Source organism: Aulostomus chinensis, chromosome 16 (assembly GCF_037954235.1).
Source record: "Aulostomus chinensis isolate RoL2024-O1b breed Wild chromosome 16, RoL_Achi_v1.0, whole genome shotgun sequence".
Classification (NCBI taxonomy): Eukaryota; Metazoa; Chordata; class Actinopteri; order Syngnathiformes; family Aulostomidae; genus Aulostomus; species Aulostomus chinensis.
In genome coordinates this window covers 7,274,026-7,301,618 of record NC_141335.1, presented here as the reverse complement: position 1 = coordinate 7,301,618, position 27,593 = coordinate 7,274,026, and the positions used below count along the sequence as shown (strand labels likewise).

General features: G+C 42.3%; 1 protein-coding gene and 1 long non-coding RNA gene across 2 annotated transcripts; one reads left to right on the top strand and one right to left on the bottom strand.

Moving 5' to 3' along the window:
* Nucleotides 1-1,429: 1,429 nt before the first annotated feature.
* LOC147247337 (serine protease HTRA1A-like) lies at nucleotides 1,430-27,206 on the bottom strand. The gene is made up of 9 exons (XM_086179850.1): nucleotides 26,491-27,206; nucleotides 20,413-20,512; nucleotides 19,215-19,419; nucleotides 5,135-5,329; nucleotides 5,017-5,049; nucleotides 4,809-4,923; nucleotides 4,105-4,162; nucleotides 3,837-3,932; nucleotides 1,430-2,183 (listed from the first exon to the last, which is right to left on the bottom strand). The coding sequence occupies exons 1-9, from the start codon at nucleotides 26,945-26,947 to the stop codon at nucleotides 2,015-2,017; spliced, it is 1,428 nt and encodes a 475-aa protein (XP_086035976.1). The 5' UTR covers nucleotides 26,948-27,206; the 3' UTR covers nucleotides 1,430-2,014.
* LOC147247336 (uncharacterized) lies at nucleotides 26,300-27,462 on the top strand. Its single transcript, XR_015109363.1, has 3 exons — nucleotides 26,300-26,437; nucleotides 26,502-26,584; nucleotides 27,028-27,462. It is a non-coding gene; the product is annotated as an uncharacterized LOC147247336 (long non-coding RNA).
* Nucleotides 27,463-27,593: the final 131 nt, after the last annotated feature.

Below are 27,593 nucleotides of genomic sequence, written 5' to 3'. Positions count from 1 at the left end.
TTGCCAATGGAAAATTGTTGAATGTCATGCCTTTTTTAAATTCTTTATTTTTTAGTTTGCCTGTTATAGTTGTTGTTTTTTTGTCCATATCACCCAAAGAGAATAATTCCTACTGTGTCGTCTCATGAGCTGTCTTAGATCATAATAAAACCGATGACCAAAGCCTTTTTCTGTCACTGGGTTTCAGCCATCATTTTTGCAGTATTTGGACGAAGATAAGAGAATGAAAAATGCACATCATCTTCAGTCAGACAGAACATCCAGATTTCGAGCGTGCACTCGGGCCAGCTGTCACCCCACATCACAGCTCTGAGGGGGTGAGGTAATACGGTCATGCCTTGGATGAATGATAGTTCTGAGCTCAGGTTTTGGCAGTATGGCAGCCACGATTTCACTCACAGCTAAATCTTACAGCTGATGCTTTGTACGCTGTAATCTCTATGAATGTTTCTGCATGTTTTTTTGGATTCAATTAGTCAGGAGTGTGGGACTGGTGGGATTTCTCTGCGATTTGTCAAAATGAGCAATTGGTTGAATGAGCGTTTTTACGGATGAGCGCTCGGTTGCAGTGATAACACTGAACCATGAGATGGCAGCAACATTTCCTGTCCCCATTTGTCTCTGTCTTTTTTTATTTTTCCTCAAAATTGCACCTTTGGCCTTTTACCACAAATATTTTTCACCCAGGCAAGTCCAAATATTTTTAAATGTCCAGTATGCCTACAATTAAGCATGATTATGATACATGCCTGTGGGTGACTTAGTTTCATGGGAAAGCATTTTTCTGTAATGTGTTTTCCATGTGGTGTGTTGCGATGGAAAAGGGGGGGTCCACGAGTTATTACAGTATTAGGTCTGCAGAAATTCAAACCGACTCGCCACAATACTAAATGGCAAAATATGTCCCCTTGTTGCAAAACTGTTAAAAGTTTGATTTAATCTCACTGTTGACAGTTTAACAGAGCTTCTGTTTGATTTATGACTGATTTCACACTCACACAGTTTGTGGGCAAATGTTTCTTGTCCTCATGAGATGGACTCCATCCTCTTCATCCATTATGTGTGTGGGAAACTAAAATCTGTACCTAAACATTAACTCAGGCACCACATCTGCCACCACTGTATCATCATCATCATCATCATGGGCTGGATCTCTACTTGCCTCGTTCTCTCGTCTCTGAGGTCAGCCTGCAGAGCCCCTTGCCCAACACTCACACCACACCGCTATCAAAACCACATAAAGAAAATAAAGTCAAATTCAAACCAGACCCCGACAGATTTTATATCCGCTTTTGTGTGGATGTGTGTGCATGACCAATGGTTAAGCAAACACTGATTACACACACACACACACACACACACACACACACACACACACACACACACACACACACACACACACACACAAAGAAAACATCATAAAGTCAGCTTGGGTGCAGTCCATCTCCAAATGTGCGCATTAATGTACGTGTGGAAAAATGAAATGGAATGAAAATGAGAGAGCCAGCACAGTGAGTGTCAAAACAAAAGAAAGCAAACCCCTTTAATTTCTTCTAAGTATACATCACATAATCAACAAAAAACAACAACATTCTACAGTACTTTTAAGAGGGAGTTTAGAAAAAATAGTTACAAAAACTTGAATTTGCCCCGTGAGACTCTCAATGGCTTACATTTGCAGTTGAGGGCCTGATTGAGCAAAAGTCCATATAAAAAAGACAAAAAAAAACAAAAACAAGAGAAAAGCTGATACAGAACAAAATGCAGGTTCACTTGGTTGTGACCAAACAGGATTAGCACCAATCGAAGCATTGAAGACTAGTGAACACACACACCATTAGAGCATCTGTACATTCGTTTCTTTCAAGACAAAACCAGAATTTTCCTGGATGCACGGCAACATTAGCCGCAGGAGGATGGTGTGTCAGTAGCAACCCCCCTTCCTCCTCTCCAATATTAGGTCCACTGGTGATAAGTAAAGCCTAGTTCCAGCTGTGTTGCGAATCTGGAAAGGTCAAGGGTCAATCTCCACGGGAACAATAGTAAGGATAGCGTCCTCATTTCCTCGGCGTACGACTACTCTCAGGGTGCTATCCTTTTTGATGGCGGCGCTGACGTCTGCTGCAGAGGAGATCCTTTGGCCATTGATGGAGATGATGACGTCGTGTTCTTTGAGTCCGCCACTGGAGGAGAGAAGGGGAGAAGACTGAGTGAAAGTGATACTTCGGCAGTTTTAGGAGATCAATTTTATCTAATCTTTCAATTCTAATCCCAGTCTCATCCAAACACTTGGAGACCTCAAATACCCCCATAGACATACATACATCTTTGAGGGAAATTTAAGATGTTATCTTTATCATTATCAATTGAGGAAAGATTTTTGTATCTGTTGTAAGAATGTCAATTATCATGAGGGAGACAAATATGTTGGGTAAACATACACCCATGATGAAAAAACTAAAACAAAACCTGGAGTCACACACACATAGGTAGCAACCAGTACTGATATCAAAAGGGAACGTCCAACCCAGCTATGAAATCACAGCCACATGTAGAGACAGACCATCACAAGGTTACTTGCAACAGAACCCATTAACATAACTAAAGTTTGGAATCCCTTCATTACGCTTGGCTGCTCTGGGACACCTCTAGTAAAGAAAATAGAAGGTTCTCTACAGCAGAGTAAAACTCTCCAGAGGCTGTAAACATAGAACAAAGAGATTAAAAGCATGAGACTGCAGCCTAGAAAATAAAGAACCACAAAATATAACAAGAACCACAGAAATGTTATTATGCAAAAAAGCAGGGTTATTTAAGCAATGAGTAAAACCCTGACAAGGCCTTGTAAGGGAGACTGCTCTGGAGTGGGTAGGGTGAGCAGGCACAGGAAAACCACAGTGCAGCTAGTAACCTTCCTGCATGAGGTTTGAAGGAAATAGCTGACCTCAGCGTCTCCCAAGCCCCTCTCTGCTGGAGCTGTGGTGGTGGCGGCTGATTGGAGTGGGCTGCGATTGTGGGAGGAGGGGTACTTTAGAAGGCTAGGCACCCCAGGCTTATGAGAGCGAGCCATGAAATTTATGTTCTACTAAGACAGTTGTTTAAAGTGCTATGTATGTGTGTGTGTGTGTGTGTGCGTGTGTGTATTTGTGTGTGTGTTAGACGGGGGGCTGAGAGTGTGAGAATGTGCAGAAATGGCTGCTTGAGTAAAGAAATAAAACAAAGGAAGGAACTTTAATGTCTGCGAGCGGGAGCTGCACGGAGAGTGATGAGAGTCTTATGTGTGGCACAAAATGCCAAAGACTATATTCAGTTGTTGAAAAAAAACAAGGCCGGGTCAAATACGTCTAGACTTTGTACGGTATGTGTTAGACAATTTGTCAAAGGGGCCGCCAGTGGAAGTGACTATAATTTTCAAAATCTGAAGATTAAATGCTCATCAGTGATTTTATGTTGCGGTGCCAGTAGTATTTGTTGTTCTGTGTGTGAAGTGCAGCTCGCCGGCCGCCCGTGTCCTTCTAGAAACTGGAGTGTGTTTGTTTATCAACTTGTAGAACATTTCCTTCTTACTACAATTTCCTCGGAGTCCAACCACGTGACCTATCGCCCCACATAGGTGTGTTGCATTGAGGTTAATCAGATGAGGTTTTTCCAACCCTTGCTACGAGTAAACTTATTGCATGTTGTTCATGTCTTGCAGAAGGTCGCGGACTGAAAGCTTGCAATAAAAAAGACATCTTATAGAACACTTTGAAAGAGCAGCATCAGATCCAACACTTGACTGCTGCACCAAATGTGTTTGTACTTTCGTTGCCATATGGGGAAAATATCTTTCTTACACTGCAGCTGGTGTCTTTGCAATGACTTCCATAACGTAAGCGCCGGAGGTGATGTCTGGAAAGTCACGATGTCGAGTCTTCAGCTCTTTGGCCAGTCTAAAGGGAGAAAAATACCCAGATATAAAGCCCTTTACAGAGCTAAAAATTGAGAATCCCACCATCATCTCATATACAGCACAAAATGAAGTGTAAATTCCTTGTATAAAATAACCATTTAATACATTTTTTTCAGAATGCTGCTGGTTCAGTGATGAAGTGTTTAACTTACGCTGCAGTGAGTGTCATCATCCTCACGCCGATGTACTTCTTTTTAGTCACTGCAGTACCTAGATGGACAATAACAGAGCAAATCATTCATCCTCTCACCTGCAACAGTGCCGGGGACTCATTCATGAAATGTTCTTATACACAGAATCATTCTTCCACACGAAAGGACTTTTTTTTAATAATCCCTCAGTTTAGTCTTACAGACAGGAAGCAGAGTCTGATGGCTTTTGTAACTCCTTGCTCCTGACATTTATTTTGTACATCTTGTAACTGTCATTCACCCAGGATGTTGAAGACTTTGGTGTTACAAGAAGTGCACAATGGATATCAGGAGTAGAAAGTTACAATTAGCCATCGGGCTTTGCTAAACTGAGGGCTGAACATCTTTAATGTATACAAAAATTGTTTGCTGACCTTGAAACCATCAGACATTTGAGTGAAACAAGAGAGTCTGTTTTCAAGTTATTTCAAATCAAACTGAAAAGCCAAGTGGCAGCCACAAAAATACACAAGTGTGCTGTTCCAAAAGATTACATCATATAAAGAGTTTAAAAGCATTTACGATATTATCATAGAGTTAGGTCATGCTGGGCTTGGACTTATAAAAGTAGAAATGAGGAAAATATCTCTCCAGGGAGCACACAGAGGTGAAACAGAGATTTGTGTTGTGTTATATGAGCACAAGGTCTCTCGGTTCGTCCGTACCTCTGGACTGCCGGTCATAGGACTCTGCCAGGAACTCTCGAATCTTGTCGGAGGGTATTGCGAAGGAAATGCCAGCCGTCACTTTCAATGTGTTGATCCCAATCACCTCACCATCCTAAAAATACAATCCTGGAACTTAAGAGTCTGATAGCAAATGCGGAAGAATCAAAAACCTTTCTCTTTGCCACCAAAATGAAAAATCTCTTACCAGGTTCACCAGAGGTCCTCCAGAGTTGCCATACTGTAAACAAATGATATATTGTTTTATGTGTTTCCACTTGTTTATGAGTTTGTGTTAGTGATTAATCCACAATAATAACGCCTACATTGATGATGGCATCGGTCTGAATATAGTCCATGTCAGAGTTGCGAAGGCCCAGTTCTCTGCCTCCTCTCTGAGTGGTGCTGACAATTCCTGTGGTAACTGTGTTCTGGAGGGAAAACGGGCTGCCAATAGCGACCACAAACTCCCCCGGCCTCAGGTCTGATGATCGGCCCAGCAACAATACAGGAAGCTTGGTCTGCAAGAGAGAGACATATGGGCATTTTAATATTACCAGGATCCTGTGATTTAGAGTATTTTTAACTAATATATGATCCGTCTCATCATATTTTTGTAACGGTGACCTATTTCGTTAAAGAAACCTGTTTAAAAAAGTACTGGGATGTAGCAATGAATTCCACAAAGCACGTGTGAGGGCGATTTTTGAAATGGGGACACTGAGAACACACACCAGACTGAAGACTAGTTAAGTGGAGACTGGATGTGCAAATGGAGACAAAAGCTGCGTCCCCAATTTCTAAAACACTGATTTATGAGTCAGTGGTTTAGGCTTGGGAGTTATGAGTTACGGTAATGGGATGAAAACTGACTTCAATAATCGACTAGACTTAAAAAAACCTTTGGTTAGAAAGCAGTGGGAGGAGTGGAATATGGCGCCTCTGAGTTTAGGAACATATTTCAGGCCATTTGGAGTCGATAGGGATTGTTTGTTTTGCATGTTTTTGACAAGGGGACCATACCTAGCATAACCATGGCTATTAATGCCCACTGGGAAAGCTACTCTAATTTGTTATGTAGGTTGACTTTTAATACCCTACTAGGTTTGGGTAACTTCTTAGAGGAAGGCAGTAGAACAACAGTTGGTGTGTGTCATAGTTGCGCCAGTCCCCTTCTGTTTACAGTGTTTTGCGTCTCTGGCAGCCTTCCTTGGCACAACTGCCTTAGATTACCACAGGCAAAATGGTGCCTCCGCTAAGTGTTTAGGAACATGTCTCAGGCCAATGGGAGTTGACTGGCATTGCTTTGTTGTTCATGTTCTTTTGGCATGGGGAGAGTTGTGGGTTCAGTCAGAGTTTGTGTTGAGGTTAGGGTTCAGACTATAGGACAAAAACAATACTAGACTTGAATAACTTCTGATTGGAATATCAAATGATGTGTTCTAGAGTCAGGGACCATTTCTGATCGATCTGAATTACTTTTGATGGGTGCTGATTTTTTTTTAGTACCACTTCCCCTTCGGTATGTCACCATGCGGTTTATTACATGCTTTGTTCCAGTTAGGTACTTGATGTACTCCACAGGTTAAGGTTAGTATAGTGGGGTTGCTCATTGGGGAGTCTTTCCAATTTCTCCTATCTCAGGAATGGAAGATTCTAGATAATTTCTGAGAATGCGCATATCTCTACAAAGATACTGACATTTGGTCGTGTCATTGCTGGATATTCAGAAATACTCCCAAAATTTGACTAGCAAGGGGACTGACATCCTCATCTAGCTGTTGCTGCTGATCATAGAAGCAGAAACAACTAGTAGAAACCTGAATATGCATATTTCACTGAGGGATAGTGGTTGTTTGATGATAGCTGCATGCAAGGTTGATTATTACTGTTGCCCGAGAAAACATAGTGAGCACAAAAAAGAAAATACTAAAATGAACGTTCTGTTTCATGTACTCCTCACCTATAGTAAAGGAAACTGCATTTTAAACTTCAAAAGAAGAGCACTGAAAATATTTTTTTTAAACTACAAATACTTCTGCTGAGCTTTACGGACTTCTCATTATCATGTTTTATGAGAGGACAGTGGGAAAATAATTACCAGAAAACCACAAGTCTTCTGAACACAACCCACTCTGTGCATGGCAAAACTCCCACACAAAACAATTATGCCTTTTCCACAGCAGGCATATGTGACATTTATGCCAAACAACTCTAGCTGAGAATTCTAGATGAAAAGCGTATTTGTTGGACTGAAAATGTAGCCTCGCTGACAAATGAAGGCTAATGACATATGTGTGCCAACCGACCACAGATGCTGGAAAATCGACTCACAGAGGTAAATAATGACTACCTTACAGTCTGCTGTTACACGAGGCAGTGGAAACCAGGCTACTGAGCGCTTGTGTCTGCAGACAGACGCACAAAAAAGGATATATTTATCCATCTGTAATGACATTTTCTTTTCTTTTTTTTTAAAGTAAAATCATCACTTGTTGGTCCAAGCCAAGTATCACCACATCAAGGTGACTCTATGTACAGACTGTCCCTGACACCCTGACAGCAGGCGAGCACTATATTTGAAGAAAGCCTTGTCTGAACGCTTCTTCTTTGCATCCATTTTGTTTACTCAGGGATATAAATAGATAAAGCTTCAAGGTAACCGAGACAGCAGCAAACCTCGGCAAAACAAACAAATGGGTCTATGCGAACGATGGATATGGAAACAAACAAGCAAAAACGAAAAAAAAGAAAGAAAGAAACTGCAAATTTTATTCTATGTCAAAACACATTCTCTTACAAAAAAAAAAGGTTTATTCTGGAGCACTATCAGTTTATGTCTTCCAGACTAAAAATAAGAGGCTTTCAGTTCACTTTTACTTATCGTAGATATACTTATATATGTACTCAGTAGAGCTTGTCCAGGGGATGAGTTTAGCCCATAACTAAGTGCCCATTTACTTATAGGATGTTCTGAAAAATGCATAGTAAAGTCTTGAATATTGGGCTCAAGGTACATTAGCAGAAACTATAAGTTTTGAAAATCAATCAAGCTTTCATGACAGAATTTCATATTAAAAGCAAAACTTATAGGAAAACAGCAAACAAACTGTGATTGTTCATCGGAGCTCACTGCAAACCACATTGACTTCATTACATATTAAAGTTGGAAACAAAAATCCTCACAGTAAGTTGAAAAGAAGCGGCTAGCAACTCCGAATGTATCGTAGGAGGCGTGTTGAGAGTCTGTAGCCCCCCGGATTGGTAGAGGGGGTGGAGCAACAATTGTGACTGCTTAGAAATAAGGTATCTGGCCATGTACAAACAGAAAAAACTAGAGGGCAAACAAGGATTGCATCACAAAGGAGAAGTTGCTGCCCCAAAATTGAATTTTTTTTCCCCAAGCCCTTGCAACATACCTCCCCCAAGTTTTAGTTCAATTTGGGTGTCCAGCTAACCCAGCACTCTACTGTGCTTGCCTACCAACACAGGGGCCGCTGGTTCAGCTCCCCGGACAGGGTAGGTTGTGAGTGGGTAGCTGGATGGAGGTATGTGCCCTCTGTCTCAGTCACAGGAGCTGACTGAGGGGAGGTGAATGGTGTGATCGCGGGGAGGTGGAGGTGGAGCAATGACCGGCACAGCCTGGGAGGGTGGATTGGTGATGGATAAATGGGGAGAAAAGGTTAAAAAAGGCAGGAAAAATGTTTAGTAAAATTTAGTTTACCATCTAATAAGCCTACTAATAACTACTCTATATGTGCATAACATGTTCAAACTTTACTTCAATGAAGTATTCAACTAAATGAAATATATTTACTTTATTTTGTAACAGTTTAATACCTTACAAGCCTCACTAGTGTGTGTTTGAAGGTGTGCAGATGCAGACAAACTTGTGTTCCATAAACTCAAAGACAGATATCTATTGTGTGAACACATGAGAGGTTCACCTTTGAATCAATCATGAGTTAAACATCCCTGTAAATAATCTTCACCCCTGAGGAGAAGTTATTTTTAGACGTCGACAAAAATAGTGATAGCCAGTAACGTGGGACGGCCTTACTTTTCACCTTCCTCCTCATGCAAACGCGAGTGTTCACACGTGTCCGAAAGGACTTTCCTGATTCCTCTGAGTTTATCTGGATATTGTTCAGATTTTAAAACACAAGTATGGTACAGTAACAGGCTGTGCAGTGTGTATGTACAGAAAGCAGGAATATTCATTTGGCACGTGGAAACACAAATAGCCATTTGACACAGGAGTAGCAGGATCCCAGCCCGCTCCCCTTCTCCCCTCACACTCCATATAAGATAAGAGTATAACCAGATGGAGAGAGAGGAAGAGGGAGAAACAGCTGAGAGAGAGAGAGAGAGAGAGAGGGACAGAGAGAGAGAGAGAACGAGAGAGAGAGAGAGAGAGAGAGGGAGAGAGAGAGAGAGGACATCAGGTGGATGTGAGTGACTGCCAAGACTCTTGGCTACATGTCTTATTTAATAACAGTTAGTGATACTGCCTGGTGTCATGGTGACAGTTGCCATCAGGTGAAAACCAAAATGTCAACTTTCAGGAATAACTTTATCTAAGACGTGACTGCTGTGAGTTCTTCAGTTCATTACAATGTATTCGGAAAGCTTTTTCTTCCCTACAAAGACGCCCCCTCCAAATTTCATTCTTACAAAATCCATCCAAACAGCACCGAGGTGAGAAAGCAGAGTAGGCACCGAACCCGCCGGGCGCTACACTTTACGAAAGACCCTTGGCCTTCATATCACTTACTAATTGTGACTAGTCAACAAACTGGAAATGACTGGTGGAAAATCCTCATGCCAAGAGAGTCTGCATCTCCTGACCACCCAAGTGACTCACACTGTTATTTGAGATGAAGGACGGTTATGATGCACCCAAAGACACTATAGCCGCAGTTAAAGCAAAGACGCAAGGTGAAAGATGAGGACGACAAACACCACAAACCACAGGAAGAGAGTTTGGGAATTTCAGCTGAATGAGTCAAGTCCAGTTTTTGGTTAGAATACGTAGACGGATGCAGCCCACGCTGGCAAGGAGCCGGCCAAATCATGACCAAAAACTGTATTTTTTGTTTAAACCCCAAGACCACCAGGGAACATGAACCATACAAGTGATGTTATTGAGGAAGTCTGAAGATGGAGGCGAATATAGGGAATGTGTCTGAATACACTGATTTTTTTTTTTAGGAAGGACAGTGGAAATATGAACACAACACAAACATATCATCGGGTTGTAAGTTGATACGTTGAATTTGTTGGCAAACAGCTGCTTATTAATGCCCCCGGCACTATCCTACACCAATGTGAGAAGTTTGTTTATGACCAGGAAATCTAACAAAAATAATAATGGATTTTGATTGAAATCTAGTCAAAAGATTAGAAATATTACAGGGGAACAAGTGAGCTTTTGGAGCTCTTGAACCAACTGTAGATCCCGGATCGTTTCACCTTTCAGAAATCCTCTTGAGTGTGTTCTCGCGTTCTGATCCAACAAGTCTTACTTCAGTATAGTTTGATTTAATTTGGTGAAGCCATGTATTTCAACTGGAGGGATAGGTGTTCATTGCCAAGACATATTAATTTATGTATCTATAATTTGGGAGACCTGTTTTAGGTGGCTAAGAGGAAAATTACCAGATTTTGATGACGCTATGTTCCTATTCTGCATCCATGAAGTCCCTTTGGTGTAGGTACAGTTAGTGTGAACAGCTAAAAATGTTTGGTTTTGAAAATGTTCTGAGATTGATGCTCTGGTTTCTGGTGGGTAGTTTTTTTTATTTGTTTCCAGACTATTCTTCCTAGAGGTAGGATAACGCTCTCCAAAAACGTTCTGAAATTATGGGTTGATGCAACAGATTGTGGATTAAAACATTCTTCTAATGTTAGATTCGAATGTTTTCTTTGACATCATTCGAACTTGCAGCTAATGTTAGCCAGTGTCATGGGAACATTCCCCGCTGGCTGAGTGAGTTCTTCCCACCGTTGCTGTTTGTTCTCTCTGTCCAGCTCATGTGTCCTCCACCCCCGTCTGCTCTCTATCTGTAATCAACTCGTCAGCCTGCCATCAAGTCATCAATGCTCATTCTAAGAACCTTGGCTCTCCCCTACCTGGACCTCCCATAGCCAGACACCCCATCCCCTCCTTCTACCGTACTCAAGTTCCACACTAATCTCTGTCTCCTGAGTCCTGCCTTTGGTTTCACATGACAATTATCACTCTTTTTATAGTGTTTCTGTCCATCTGATGATAGTGTGTCCACTATTTTTGCTCAGTTTCTGGTTTCTATCACCGAATTATTTCTTGTTTTTGTTTTAAGCAGAACAGTGATTATCAGAAAGTATTGTAATCTATAAAGCTGATTATGTCAAGATCAATTCCAGGACACAGCGAGGTGACCGTGAGGTGACTCTAGATGTGGATTATCTCTTTTTCATCGTTATTTTAAAGAAACTAAAACCGGAATCCTGGAATTCTCTACAACACTTGAAAGCAGGCTTTGCCAAACTCACGAACGATACCATCGTTTCTCTCTCTCATATCAGGAAGGTACGTAGATGGAGTAAAAAAAAAAAAGTGGGACATCAGCTGAAACATCTTTGTTTGTTGTGGCTGAATATGTGAGGCACATGTGCTGAAACAATCCAGAGATTTTTCCATCTTGAGTCACTGCGAGGGTTTTGTTTTTCAGCCTCCAGCACACAGACGGATTTTGTCACAGTTAGGTAAATGTGGACGCCATGGAGAAGGGACATTGAGACAGATAACCAGCCACACCAGCAGATGGATTGCTTTTGAAATAGCAACCAAGCTGCTATAGCGTCATTGTTTAATGTTACTGCCTTGGTTGTTTGGAGACTCATTTAAAAGCCATTCCACTAACTATCATTTTATGACCGGAGAGCCAGGTGCAAACTCAGCTCAACGGTGCCCTGGTGCACATGAGTACTTCCACAGAAATATACACACACATACAAACAGAGGGCCGATTCCCTGAGCATGAACTCTCACAAACCCGGGTCTATACATTAAAACCCACGCACCTGGCACTGGTTAGATATACAGCACGACCATTTCAAAATACACAGGAGCTCCTTCGGTTGGGTCAGCGCGAGAGCTAAGATGAGTTACTTGAGCTCCCCTGTTCATTTCATACAGGTGACTTCAAAGAAGAAACATTTTATGTAATTTTTCATGCAAAATTCATAAGCACACTAAGGTATAGGGGTTTTAATGTAGATGCCTGTGCCCGCTGGGCTTTTGCAGATGAAACCAGGGCCTGATTCGACACGTTTATAGATGACAGCATCGCTTCAGAAGATCAGGCCGAGGCATGCGAGAGATAGAGGACAACGTACTGTATGTGTTTTTGCGTTTGTATGGAAGTTGGGTTCATTTGCATTATTCATGTTTGCATGCAGTCCTTCTTGTGCATGCATCTAAGACTTTTTTAAGTGTCATAACACAAATCCCACAGGAAATTGTACTAAAAGTGCTAATCAGAGCCAGAGTCGAGTTTGCTCGGCTGAGCCATTCCTCACACTGTAGGGGGATATCAGCACGGTGAAATCAGTGTGGGCCAGCCATATCCTGTTAGCCAGGCATGCTAATGTTGTTGACACCAGCGTGGAAACCAATATGGGTTCCATATGTTGTTGGTAAGGCAAACATATGTCTGAGTTCCAAGTTTTCCTCTCAGTGTAGTATCGCATGAGAGCGAAGAGAACTTGCGGGTGTCTCAGTTCTGGCGAGACACCACAAAACTTTGAACTGCCCAAATCAGCATGATGAGAGGAGATGAGGTCTAATGTTTGCTTCAAGGAGCCTGCCTACAGTATATAAGCATGACATTTACATAAAGAATTAGATCATTGTTTTATTTACACAGCAATTAAATGTTTAATGGGGCTGTGTGAGGACTGGTGACCTTTGCAGCGTCTCCCAGCTCTTGCCAGGAAACACTCCTGCCGTGTGACTCTGAACATGATGAGAGGGTTAGAATAAGGATAGATACTTAAGTGCAGGCAGAGATGGCGGCATGTAACTGAAAACTGTGTTGGTAATAGTGATGACTATAGGTTTTATATGTCTAGGCTAGTATAGTGTGCACACTGGAATCTACTAAAGAGAGCTCAGGTTGCTGGGTCCCACTTTAAAAAACCCAATATCTCAGTCAGTCTGTAGATAATTGAGGCGTCAGATTTGACCTCAGTTCCACTGACTAAAACGGGTGGAAACTATAAGTTGAGATATTGTGCTCTCCTTCTTAGTTGTTGCAAAATGTTTAAATTGCAGCTGCCATAAAGACCACTGATAAAACTTTTCACCTCCTAAGAGGCTCACAGAGACAAATAACATGAGGTTAAGAGGTTATCCCCAAAAAAAAAAAAAATCACCATCAAAGATCTGCATTTATTTAAAAAAAATCCTCTCAAAATAACTCAAAAGACTAAACAACTAGGAAGATGGTGGTAAAAAGGCACAACAATTTTTGAGTTGGGACTATGACTCCATTTTTCTTTGCCTTCCGGGTCCACTTTTAATTGAACTGAACTCCACTGATTGTATCGATTGATTTGGATGAAAAAGGAAGTGGGTCCTTCTCATTACCATCCAATACACCAGCATTGTGTTGTGGGTAAGGCTGTCGCTCTTGTCCATCTGGAATGAAGAAGTAGAGTCTGGAGTAATTTGACAGATGACAAATTTCAACATTGGGGATCTCTCAATGCAGGCAACATGAAAAAATTGAAACTTTTTTTTGTTTGCATCCTGGGTCGCTTCAAAATTTGCAAGTTTTCCCTTCAATAAACCTTCTACTATTAACCCTGACGTACGTCAACTTGACATCATTAACAGTTGAAACTGAACTGGGGGGAAGAAAAAAAACTGCAGCAAAAAAGTAGGCCAAGAGTGACAAAGTCCCCCAGTAGGGCATGAATATTTTCCTTGGTACATTTCCCACCGAATTGCATGCTCAAGTATGGGAACCATTTTGGTTACACAGACAAGAGACGAAGGAGAGCGGAGGGGTCAAGTGAGGAGGAGGGTATGATGTATTTCCCCCCTGCTGCTTTCTGAAGGACGACATACAGTCTCCTGGAAATGTAGAGTTTCCTCCTTCAACCCATGCACATAGTGATCTAAAGAACTGATTCGTCTTCAATTCTCAGGACTTCTGACGATATGTATTTCCTGAGGAAACATTTACCCAGTGTTGCTGATAAAAAAAGTTAGATAAATGCAGGATCACGTTGGTACACAGAGGCGCGATTGCTCTCTTTCCTCTCAGCACATAAACACGGACAGACGCGCACATATTCCAATAACAGCCGAGTCCAAACCAGCAGAAGGAAAATGGTTTTAGTCTCATAATACCAGGTGATGGATTAGACAGAGAAAAGCAGTGCCATTCTTCCAGGATGATCATCCTGCAAACACTTGGCAATGTGTTTGGCTAACAGTTAGCTTGCCGGAGTTGAATCTAATTCCTCAAATCCAACACAGATCCCCAAAGACCAAAATTTATAATTATTTCTTCCAAACAGCCAACAGAATGCAGAGTCAGAATGCAGTCCATAGCCTGTCAGCTTTGCGATATCAACTGTGATATCATATACGTCTGATCTAGAGGAATCAAGAGGATTTTACACAAGCTGCATTGTTCTTTTAACCATTTTACATGGGCTCAAGGAATTTGATTGAAATTGGTCTCAATACCGCGAATACTCTTATACTGTCAACAGCTTAGCATTTGCCACAGGATCCAGGATCAACGTTTTGATCCAGATCATCAAAAGTGAATCACTTGATGATCTTTTCACTAAATTTCATGAAAATCCATCAATTTCTTTTCCTTCTTAAACAACAACAACAAAAAAAACCCAAACACATGCAGGTGTTTGGCGTCGGTACTCAAACTGCAGTCTAAACCCTGGATTAAGGTGATCTTGGATTACACAGCGTATTTGAAAGTGTTCACAGACTTCAGGACCGAGAGGGTCGATTGTACGTCAAGATGATGAAGTTATTGTCCTTCTAAGTCAGCAAATGAGAATGAGTCCGAACGCTGACTGAGAGAACGAGTTTAATGACAGTCCTCTTAAAACCTTTTTGCACGATGATGATGACTTCTATCTTTATCATGCATCGCCACATCACACAGAACGCTCATTAGCCTATTAGCTCACACAGTCCTCCAGACATATGGATCCATTTTCCAGACCTTGACCACAATGCTCCCATTTCTCTGTCTGTCTCCCTTGTCTTTTCAACCCATATTCTCTTCAGGAGCAAGTGAGTGTTGCCCCCCCCCCCCCCCCCGCCCCGCCTCCCTCTTCCTGTGCCCTCTGAAGTTTCAGCCCCTGTAGACGGACTAATGTATTCCCCAGAGTTGAGGCCTCGACCACAGTCACTGGAACTACACTGCAACCCCATAAACTCCTATTTCACATAGAAGAGGAGAGAAAAGCGTCATTACGATCCGCTCAGGGGAAAGGTAACATTCTCACTCATAAACGGGGGCAGTTGTTTATTGATAGAGAGGCTGTTTCTTGAGTGGTGACGATGACAGCAGTCAGCATTTAATAGAAGGAACTCTGTGCGGAGGAGAGAGTGAAATGAGGGGAGATGACAGGAGAAAATGAGAGGGATGCAAGCAGATATCTTACAGTATCACACAAGAGAAAACACAGGTGTAATTAATATAATAGGTAATGTGTATGTGCAGGCCTCAGGGCCTCACAGTGTGTGTGCCGGCTCACTGGGACAGCTAAATGAAACAGAGCCATTCAAGTTTACAAGAACGACAGTCCAGAAACACTGAAAAGTAATTTGCCGTGTCTGCGTCACCTGGGTTTTGCCGCTTGGAGACTTGCAGCAGGTCTGTTCTAAACAGAGACGTGAACCCAATTCCTTTGTCGCCGAGGTAAAATGAGTTTTCACAAGCCACAGGTCTTTAGAACATTCAGACTCTGAGAAATGCTCAGGCGGACGAATTAGAAGATTAATTTTGTCCAAGATTTGTTGAGTGTCTCGTGAGATCTGGCAACACATCTCTTCTCTCTCTCTCTCTCGTGGTGCTGAACGGTCTGGTTTCACAGCAGTGCTGCTGATGTCATTTTCCAACCAAATAGACAGAAATTTAAAGGTTTTGATCCAATGCCTTGGGTTCTGTGACGTCACATGCATCAAAGCCAATTAATGTCTGATATCATTCTCTTAAAAAAAAAGGTTTGCACCAAGTTCAACATAAAAATAGCTCAGTCAGGACAGAACAGTCCGATCTTCTCTGTGAGCAGGACTTTTATCTAAATCATACCGACTGAGAATAAAGTGAGTCACGATCATAAATCCATCCATCCAAATTTTGGAGGCCAAAACTGACAACAGCTCATTCCAGACAACTCAGCATTCCACTGTCTTGAGGCGCCAGCAGCGCACACGCCAAGTTTAAGGTGGATCAGATGAACGGTTGATGGTACGATCCAGGAAAATACATACAGAGATCCCCTGCTTTGTGGATGGATTCATACAGAAAAACACAAGTTATAAGTGGAGTAAAGCTTGCTTTCACTCCTCCACCCAACACTCATGAAGTGGAGGGGCTGCATTGTGCAAACATTGTGTCGCAGCTCCCAGCCAGCTATGTCCCCCTCCACCTGTTTCCCACTCCCCTGATGAGCACACCTTTGCCCTGTTCGCTGCCAGACCATCGAGTTATCTCACGCTTCACGCACTTCTGAAACCTGCATTCCCTATGCCTGCCCTGCCTGTCTTCTTCCCTGCCCACTTCCCTGCCCGCCCTCTTCCCTGCCTGCCTGCTCTGCCTGCCGGCTCCATGCTATCCCTCTCCCGTCTGCCTGCTGTCCCTACCCCTTCGTCTCTGGATTTCTCAGTACCAACCTGCACCTGAACCTCGGCCACACTCCTGTCTGCCCTTTTCCTTGAATCGGTTCAAATAAAGACTATTTTTTTGTTGTGTTGAGGTCCTGCTTCAAGGTTCTTGGCACATTGGGCAGCTCCTTCAACGTGGGATCTTTAGGTTTACATTATTGATATACAGCATCTTTGGTTACTGCTCCCGTGTTTGCAGTAAATTGTGAGCCTTTACATGAAAATTCCTTTAACTAAAGACTGAAGACAAGGAACATTTCTTCAATGAATTTTTCTGGATATTTCAAAATCTAGATAAACTCCATTTGTATTGAAGTAGAACCTACCAACAAGTTATTGGTTTTTTTCTAATGTCTTGTTCTTTGGAACTTCTGTCTTTTTGGGGAGATGTGGACCTTGACTCACCTTAAGTTTTCCTCTCTAGAGCACTTGCCTTGAGTCTGGAGGAAGTTTATGCATGATAAAAAAGAAAAAGAAGAAGGCTTCTCTGAATCTGAATATTCTACACGTGTCACAGTCTGCAGTTGGTCTCAGCTGTGTATGAACATGAGTGAAACAGTCGTCATGACTTCTAAATGTTCACACTACCTTATTATGAGCACTTTATGACAGCTTAAATGCCCTAGGAGTTGTCATTCAGTGCAGCAGGAATATTTTAAAGTTCTTCCTCTTCTTATACTGTTATTTAAGACATTAAGTTTATTTTTGGAAGAAAATTTCTTCTTTTAAATGAAATCTAATGTGACAACTTTCCTCACCGCTCTGCTCTTTTATTATGACTCATTTATCCTTTAATTTGCCACTTTATTCACTCTCACTATTTCCAAAAATCCCTCTCTTTCTCCTCTCTCTCTCTCTCTCTCTCACACACACACACACATACACACACACACACACACACACACACACACATACTGAAACACAGATCATGTGGCCTTTCAAAAGTGACCACGGCGCTGACTCATGGTCTGGATGACCTGCAGCGATTGAGTGACACTCTCTATCAAAACAAGGACACCCATCACGCCCCGAGTATGACGCAGCGATCGCGTATCCATCGACCGTTACGATCACCCTGCTGTCTTAGAACCACCTGCTGTTCACTGGGATACAGCAAATACATCCAGAAAGCTTGAAAATATCTCTCCATGTATAACACCGTGAAATAAACAAGGACATCTGCCGCGATGACACATATTTTTCATGCTTTAACAACATATCATTCATTGCTGAATTTGCTCACAATAGACAGCAGAGGCCCTACAAAACCAAGCATGTGATGCAAACAAACGCAGGAAAGCCCCCAGAATGAAGGACAGCCTGTCATCAGCCGGCGGTGCAGCTCTCATTATAGAATGAACAAAAACAAAACAACCGTCACTGCTCTTTCCGCACTCGTGTAAACCCAACAGACCCCCTGAGTGTTTCATCCTCTTTTCAGAACCGGGGGCTGGGGGTCTTTGTAATACACCTTGTGCTGCTGTCATGAAGATCTATTCAGCTGCGTCACCCAGCCATGAGAGTCCCAGTCAGTAGATCCTGGCGCTCTGCCACACATTCCTTCACATGACTGTCGGCAGTGATTAACATGTAACGTGGAATCCTCTGGTTAGGAGATAAACACAGAGGAAGAGGATGCACGGAGGGGAAAAAAAGACAGAAAATGTAGCAAACATATGTTCTGAGAAGCCGTTTGTAAAAAAAAAGAAAGAAAGAAAAAAAGTTGAAAATCTCTTTTCCATAAAAGATCAACCACTGGATTTTAAGCCAAGTAATCACCTGCCTCAGAGTGTGACTTTCTCTTTAAAATGTGACTTTATCAGATGTAAACACGTAGAACGAATAGGAATTAAAGTGACTGACGTGCAGCTGTCTGTCAAAGGTTTGTTAGGCTGCTCACTTTGATGGCAAAATTCAAGTCTCAAGATTCAAACCTCTCAGTAGTCAAACAGTAGCAAGCTCAGGTGAAAGCTTTACTTTGGTGACTGGTCAACTATCTATATTTGTGCATCCGGAGGGTCGTCACCTTGAAGAGTCTGATGAAGCTGCTTTTGGGTTTGTTATTTTTTAAATGAATGACGCATTTCTATGAAAAGAAAATGCACAATAATTCTGTTTTTGAACCATTTACATTGACATTTGAACATGAAGATCCTTTTCTCTTTGAGAGACCCCCCCCCCCAAAAAAAAGAAACAAAATGAATAAAAACTGCTTCTGTGATTCCAATGAATGACATTTCAAAGAGAGAAACTTTTTTCAAGGCTTTTTTTTTTTTTTTTTTTTACAACTGTAATATTTTTGGGGGAAAATACTTATTCATTTTCTCACGGGGAGTTAGACGAAAAAATCAACAGCACTGAGATATCTGTTGCCTAATTAAGAAGCTAGGGGGAAACAAAGTGAAGTAACAGCAACAAAAACAAAAAAAGTAGTGCTGATAAATCAACATTTTACCCTGCTGACGTCAAGATGTAGGATTCTTACTCACCGGTGCGTCGATCTTGATGAGGGCGATGTCTGATCTTTCATCCACGTCTTTGATTTTAGCATCATAGGAGGCGCCGCTCTTCAGCTCCACCTTCACGCGGTGTTTATTTGCTACGACGTGTGCGTTGGTCACAATCTGTCCGTCCTCTGACACAACGAAGCCGGAGCCACTGGCAACAGCCACCTCTCGCTTGGAGTATGTCATCCTTGAGGAGCAAAAGGGGCGGATGAGAGGGGATTAGACGCGCGTCTAGAAAAAGAAACTCAAATTCATCCAAATGGATTCATTCAAGGTGTTTTAATACTCAGCAAAAAAAAAGAAGTTTAAAACGTTTCAAGCTGAAAAGAGTCTGTAAAGGTTTGGTGAACAGACAGGATACCTGGGTAAGGCTGCCCAAAAAGCCTGATGTTCACAGATGTTAAAGGATTGGTTTGTCCGGAGGGAAAGGAGCTATATAGAAATATATGAAATAAGCGGGGGAAATTACCTTAAACGCTGCATCGCTATTGTAAAATAATGCTTTATGATTCCTGTCAGGGATCATTTCAGCGTTCCCTTCAAATTCCATATCATCCCTCAAGGATTCGTGAATCAAATTTAGGACTGACCCTGTCAGAACACGGACGGACTCAAACAGGACTCCAACACTCGTGTCTCACTGTGGTTAAGTTTAAGAGTAAGAATAAACATCATTAGTTGGGTAAATGATGTGAAACAGGATGTTAAAAACAGGACTTCAACACGACTCAAACTCCACTGCAAAGTCCAGTATTTGTTGGCACCAATCTGCCCCCTGATCTGAACAACGCTGTTGAAGCAAAGAATCTGTGAGGCCGTTTTCAGTGAAATCACCCCTGCACCAAAGATTGGAGGGAATGAAAGAGGGAACGGGGAGGAGCTGAAAGTTTACGATGACAGAGCTGCAGACATCCACACAAAACTCTTTACAAGCTTCAGCGACGGAGGCGGCCGTTAAAAAAAAATGGATGTGTCAAAGACGGATGAGGAGCAGATAAAAGATCATAAGAGGATGAAAGATTGATGCTGTGAGAATGTCTGTACCATCCAGAGAGGTCTGCTTGAATACACAGGTGGGCTGTAAATTCTAGTGTGTTTCAGTGACACGCGCGCACACACACACACACACACACACACACACACACACACACACTCACACACACAGGTGCACGTTTCTTACTTGCGGTAAAGTTCAATGTGAACCACAGCTGGAGCAATTCTCTCCACCACGTCGGCAATGAAGTTGTATTTGTGTCTTGGGCTGTCTGGATTATCCTGAGCTGAAAATACAAAACACACAAACACACACAGACACACACACACACACGTAAGATGTAAGATTAGTAAAAATAAGCAGAAAACACACTAAAATAAAATAAACTGCAATGATGTAAGAAAGAGTGTGAGAATAGAAAACCAACAAGTCAAACTGCCCTTTATCATAACACACAGGGGAAAAGAAAAGATGACAGTTCTTCTGCGGTGGTGACTGTCTAGGTCACGTCGGACACACATCCACCCACCCACACACACACACACACACACAAACACACACACACACACACACACACACACACACACACACACACACACACACACACACACACACAGACACTTCTAAACCCTGAACCCTGCCCATAAACACAGGAATAAATACTTAACCTTGACCTTCATCCTTATCATACCCCAAAGTTGATTATAAACAGATTTTTCAGCTCTTTTATGAAAACTTTTTCCACATAAATATAAAACCGCTCACCCACACTGTCTCACACTGCGCGCTTGAGAGCTGCCAAATTCACTGAATCACACACCCCGCCATGCATCCAGTGTTGGGCAAGTCAGGAAATGTTGAATGGTTCACCTGGTAATTAAGTCCTACCCAGAAACAATTTCACCAAAGCGATGAATCCAGACTCTCTAGACCTTTAACTGCTTATTTAGCTACATACTTCAAACTATTTTGTCTCACAAGAAGAATTTTCAGTCATTACATTCTCAAAAGAGGACAGAATCAAGGCACCCCAAAGCTCTCAATGATTGCAGTTTAAAGACTTTCCGCTTGATGTGCAGTTAAAGCTGGCAAGAGCATGGAATGAGCACCATCTCGCTGAAAGGAACGCCACTTAATTATACAGTATGAAAAGATTTGTCAGGCCTCTGGGGGTGCGTAGTGGGGGGGGGGGTGTTCTGGTGTTATATGATCACAGAATCACTCTCATCTGTCAGATAAATTACATGTGTGCGTACGAACGTGTCCTTCCATCCATGCTAGCAACTCATGAGGCTGTAATTTGGCGCATTGGTGCTAAATGCTAGTGTCAGGAAGCTCAAACACACTGATGATGTTTGATCAAGTAGTTCTGTGACAAGCTAACATTTGGACATACAGTCTGATGGGAATGTTTCAGGTCTTAGGTCACAAACTTAAATAATAGACGAGGCGCGATGATGAAAAGTTGCAGAGAAACAGTTACTAGCCAGTGGTCAACACGGATCTCTGTATTTGACTGCAGGTCACCGGAAAGCCACCCTCAAAGATCGAGTGATCACCACTGACAGCCGGGTTGATCATATCGGGATCATGAATGTCTGTTCATGTAATATGCTGGAGATATTTTAGTCTGAACCAAAGTGGTGTACCGACTGGCCAACTTTGCCCCAAATGTTGCAATAATGGCTAACCAGAAGTTGGCACTCGTGCAGCACAATGTATTTTCCTTGTTGAGCTTCAATTAAATCTGATGTTACACAGTGAGTATTGCAATATCTGGAGAAGCAGTCCTTCTAAAATGCACCTCTATGTATACTCTTGCCCCAGGTTGTACTTAGGAGACAATTATTCCTAGAACAAGAGGTTGTTGTGTAAAATATAAAAAAAGAAGCGTATGTAGTCTGCGCCTATCAACACGTTCAAATTCGCCCAAATATCATTCAGGGTGCCGACATTAAGTGAAGCTACATTAACTGACTGCAGTGATAATTAAGTTCCAGGTAAGATCGTTTATTACCCAGGTCATATCTCTGGATATTGTATTTAAATACCGAGTGTGAATGGGATCTCTGAGGTACAAATGATTATGAATTTGCAGGACGATGAGAGAGAGGGAGAAAGAGAGAGAGAGAGTGAGTGAGAGAGAGAGAGAGAGAAAGAGAGCGAGAGAGAGGGAGAAAGAGAGAGAGATTATTTTTGAATTCAGGCAATAATAGTGAACTTCTGCTGAGCCAGCCAGCATGTAGTAGTAATGACATCACAAACTAAAATAAAAAAAACAAAAAAACACATATGTCAGCAGAAAACAAAAGTCCACAGAAACCTTTGCCATCTCACAATTTTAGAACCTTTATTGTAAAACAAAGACAGACTGCACTGTGGACCAATTTATGCCATACATACACACACGCATACACACACACACAATCACACACACACACACACACAATCACACACACACACACACACACACACACTCACTCACTAACTCACTCACTCACACACACCACAAATGTTTCCACTCAAGCTCTCAGCTTCTTTTCTTTTTCGGTACCCGCTGTTCAATTGGCGCCTGCAGCAAGAGGCAGCCTCTGTTTCTTTACACACTCACACACACTGTATAGTTTAAACAAAATGTTAGAAATGGAGACACATTATTCCAAAAGCTAGAGGCAGCGTTCATGGTCAAAGAAGTGTGATATTAGATTTCAAAGTGACTCATAAATAGGATCTGGTGCGTCTCCTTTGATCGTACCAGAAGCTGAAGTGAAGCCCCGGCAGGTTTTATAAGGAGAATCATGGCAAGCACTGTGACTTGAATATGTGTAAGTTATTATAAAAATAATTTCCAGTAATTTCGGTTCAGCCCTCAATGACTCAACGTGTGTGAATGAAAGTGCTCTGAAGAGTCTGATAATGACTCATTTAGTTCTGGAGAGGCTGATACACATGTTGACTTAATTCAACGCTCTAGTGAATCCCATTCTTATAGTTCAAATCCATTTATTGTCATTGTCATGCAAGTCGAAGAAATTTAGTTTTACCTCTAAGAAGGTTATACGTTCACTCCCTGCTGTTGTTTTGTTTGTTTTAGTTTGTTTGTTTTGTCAAGCTGTGACCAGGGTAACACCTAATCAGTCCCATCGTCATGAAATGCGGCTGATGGTTGCAGTTGGGGCTGAGGGAGAAACCAACTAAAACTGGGGCAGATCAGTTCAACAAAACTTAAAACAGCAGGTATGTGCTCTGGTGCTCTTCTGGTTTCATTATAGATTTCCTCTGTGGAGGCAGCACACATCTGCAAATTCTCCTCACGGCTCAATTGTCCCCTGTACCTCCAAAAGCACGATATCACTGACAACAGCTGGATACTTTAAAACACAGTACTTTTCTTTTTATACGGCTTCCTTTGGTAGTAAATAATACACTGAAGAGACAGTTTTAGCTGCGTTGAGGCAGTAAGATGTGAAGCTAGCCTCCTTAAAATTTACATGAAGATGGAGGAGATGCACTCATCTGCTGCCGTTAACAACTCACCCATCTGTGCCACTTAGAGGAACTTGTTATTATCACATATTTGTTTCCTTGACTCCTCGGCTGGTGCCAGTTTAATGGTCAGTCTGATCATAGTTTGTATTCATGGTGATAAATGATGATAAAGACAAATATTGTGTGCTTTAAGGGAGGCAAATAGTTTGTTGTTAATTGTCAGCCAGGAGCGAGACATCAGGACGTTTGCAGCTGTTTTCCTGGCGACAAACAAAAGATGTTTCGAGGAAAAAGTTGTGACATATACGGTTATTTTTTTTCTGGAGAGAAAAACTGGTGTTTTCAGCCTGAAATCACGACTTTTGCAGCTGTTTTTCTGACGAGAAAAACCCAGGTGTTTTTTAGTAAGTTGTGTGGACATTTGCATTTTTCTGGCAACACAAAACTGGTGTTTCATCAAGAAGTCGGCCCATTTTGCGGCACCTATGTACTGGTATTTGTTTTTAGTTTCAGAAAAAAACATGATCTTTCTCTTTTGTTTTTGTGCCTAAAGATTAATATCAGTGTTGTCACAGATATCTTTAAATATTTCATTCATTCCTGCACTCTGAGACTCTCAATGTGGGGGTTCGGTCAAGCTGCTGGGCATTTTTTTAGGATTATGCACGAAAACTGCGTATAACTTTTTCATAGGATAATAATTCACGAGATGCAGGCCCAGTTAGGTGTAGAAAGAGACCTGAGTTGCAGGGAGTGCCTTCATTGGACGTCACGCAGTGACAGTCGATGATGAGAAAGACAGTTAAAGGCATCCCGAATAGGAAACAAAACAGCGCACAGATATCCAGACAGGCGTGCACCAACAAGATCAGGGACAGAATGACTGACATATTCACACGGATCCTCCTTTAATATCGTGAGTGGTCGAGACACGTCGGCGAAGAATGTGCACGTTCAGCGAATACCACAAGCTGGAATCACAAAGCCAATCCTGCAACATCAGCTGGCAACCGGTCAGCAGCTACATTTTCAGCCGTTTTCCTGTTATTATAGAAGTACTTCAAACGTCACCTGCACGCTAACACCTTCATATTCACTCTGCTTCCTCATCTGAACATTGTTCAATAGCTTAATCGGTCAAAAATGGTTCATTTGAGGTGTATGGACGTTCTAGGAGGCGCAGACGCGTCGACAGGGGATTTATTTTACCCCGTACTCTCTTTTTCCTGCTTCTTTCTTTCCTCTGTCATTATCAATAAAGTTTCTAAGATACAAACATAACAAATGTGGCATTATAGGACCACAGCAATATTTGACCTCATTTTCCAGCAAAAATGAACAACTTGTAACTTTACAGCCCAGACAGAAGATGACATCATCCAAAAAAGTACATGCGTGTGTTTTCTTAAAGTGGGGCCAGTTGCTGGCTGGAAGTGTGTGTGTGTGTGTGTGTGTGTGTGTGTGTGTGTGTGTGTGTGTGTGTGTGTGTGTGTGTGTGTGTGTGTGTGAGGGGGGCTTCTCTTGAGGGGCTAGTCCTGCTATACAGCCTTCATCTAATCTTTCATCATGAGTAGGAAGGGAAAATGCTGCTGTCACTATGGAAATGTTCACTAGGAGCATTTACAAATTAGGAGCACTCCACAATCTCCTCTGTTTGTGGCCGTTGCAGACAAGACGGTTAGCAGCCTGGGAGTGATTTACCATGTACGCTGGTTACATGTCTGACAAACAAATGTGGCGATACAGTCTGCCCTACTGCTGCGCCCGCACAGCGTTCATGTACATGTAAACCTTTCCTGAAAAATATGGGTTGCTAATTTTGTGTTTTCCTTTGTGTCTCCTGCCTGTTTTAAACCAGATTCAACAGAGGAGGAACTGTGGCTTTGGATCAAAGCCAGGAATTCCTTCATGTGACTGTTGAGCGTGATTTATGAGTGACAACAGAGAGACAGAAGAGGGGGGAGAGAGAGAGAGAGAGAGAGAGAGAGAGAGAGAGAGAGAGAGAGAGAGAGAGAGAGAGAGAGGGAGGAGCTAGAAGAGGAGTAGTGGGAGGGGATGTTTCTCAGCTTTGAGGTAGAAGTTATAGGTTTGTGAGACAACAGGTGTGGAAGTTCTCCATTCATGCTTCAGATGTCAAACACACACATGAACAGTTCAGATTAATACAGTGCCTTTACCACCTGTTGTCTAACATGTTACAATCTTTTTTGTGTGTGTATATATATATATATATATATAAATATGACATCATTAATGATGATAAATGAGGCCGTTACACTGAGCAGCAGAAGGGAAAAGTCATGTTTGTTGTTGAGCTCCACTGACTGGGCTGTTCTCACATGACTGACGTCCTGATGAAGTGCAGAGTAAAATGTTTCATCGTCGTTGTCATCGTTCCTCACAGCTAAAACATTCGCTCACTTTAGCCTGCGTTTTTATTCATCAATCAAACAGATTAGGCGCCTCTGAGATAATCCCTAATCTCGCAACAAGTTTTTTTGTTGTTTTTTTTTTTTTTTACATCTGCAAGAGCTCATGAAGTCATTGGAGCACTCAAAACCCTCTAATTGTACTACAAGAACAATGGTGGGGCTGTTGTTATCCCGGACACATGGGGATTGTGTTGCCACAAACTGAACATCTGTGTCACGTTCACACCACGATATAAAGGGTGACGTTCAAGAGCAAGATGGGAGTAATTTAGGAGAAACTGCACTCCAAGGTGAGTGTTTTTATTTTTAAATGAATTATTCCGAACACTTCAGTAAACTTTACCTTTCCCGCAGGCTCCCCGCTGGATGAAGAGCACAGGTGGCTGCTGCAGCTTCTGCGCCCGCCGGCTCACCCTCTTCAGCTCGCAGATACTCCGGTAAGACACTCCGTCGCTTCCACAAACCGGCTCGGTGGCTTTACACACACAAATCCCACTCTTGCTTCTCCTCCTGACTGTGATGGAGTATCCAACCCCGCCGGTTACCGAACATTCCAGCCCTTCACCGCACACCGGGTCTCCGAGTTTCCCACCAGTGTTGCAAGCTTCGCCTTCTCCGGACGCGCACACCGGGCAACACTGGCAGGCGTCGAGGGTTTGACCCGCCGGGCAGTCCGCTGGAAGCCGAGGACACATCCGTTTATCACACCGAGCGGGGCATCCGATAACATACCGGCTGGAAATTTGCGCGTCTGCCGACACGGACACAAATGTTACGCACAAAAAAATCAACAAAAACATGATTCTAACTTCTTTTGTTATTATTATTATGTTTTTAAAGTGTTACAAGAAAGTTGAAAAAGTTCGCTGTGTGCTTGCAGTGTTGAGGGATGAGCGCTCAGTGCTGCTGAGGGAGGGGAGTCGCTTCAGCTGGAGAGGCATTTAACTGGACACCGCTGCGCAAACTACGTGAGTTTACGCTCCACTGATGCTGCACCACAGAGGCAACGCACTCTTCTGGATTATCACAACAAGCTGGATGATTGGTGCGTTTACGTGACGCACTGGACTGACAGAGGAGGGAGAATCGGGTGTGAGCAGTAGCCTCAATGGGACGACGTCTATCTATCAGGACTTTATAGCATCGCAGAACAAGTTATGTGGCACTGATAACAGGAAATAAAGTGCATGAAAGAAAAACTGCTGGCAATAACGTTTTTCATGTCTTTACTTGAGAATACTAGTTAATAATTGCGTTATCTTGAGATGTTTCAACTTCTTTTCTCAGCATAGAAAATAAACGCCCTTGATAGGCTCAGAAAACAGCTTTGTTGGGTCAAATGAACAAGTTAGGTGACATTTATCCCAGCTTTCTCAACACAAGTGGATATTTAAGCCATTATCATAATAAAGCAAGTTTATTCATCCAGAGAAAACACAATCATTT

Coding starts and splice junctions, on each gene's coding strand:
- LOC147247337 (XM_086179850.1), bottom strand. CDS start 26,947: ATGTTTTTGTTGATTTTTTTGTGCGTAACATTTGTGTCCGTGTCGGCA. Junction 5,330..19,214: donor TCATCAAGATCGACGCACCG/GTGAGTAAGAAT, acceptor TCTCTCTTGCAG/ACCAAGCTTCCTGTATTGTT. Junction 5,050..5,134: donor AGACCGATGCCATCATCAAT/GTAGGCGTTATT, acceptor ATTTGTTTACAG/TATGGCAACTCTGGAGGACC.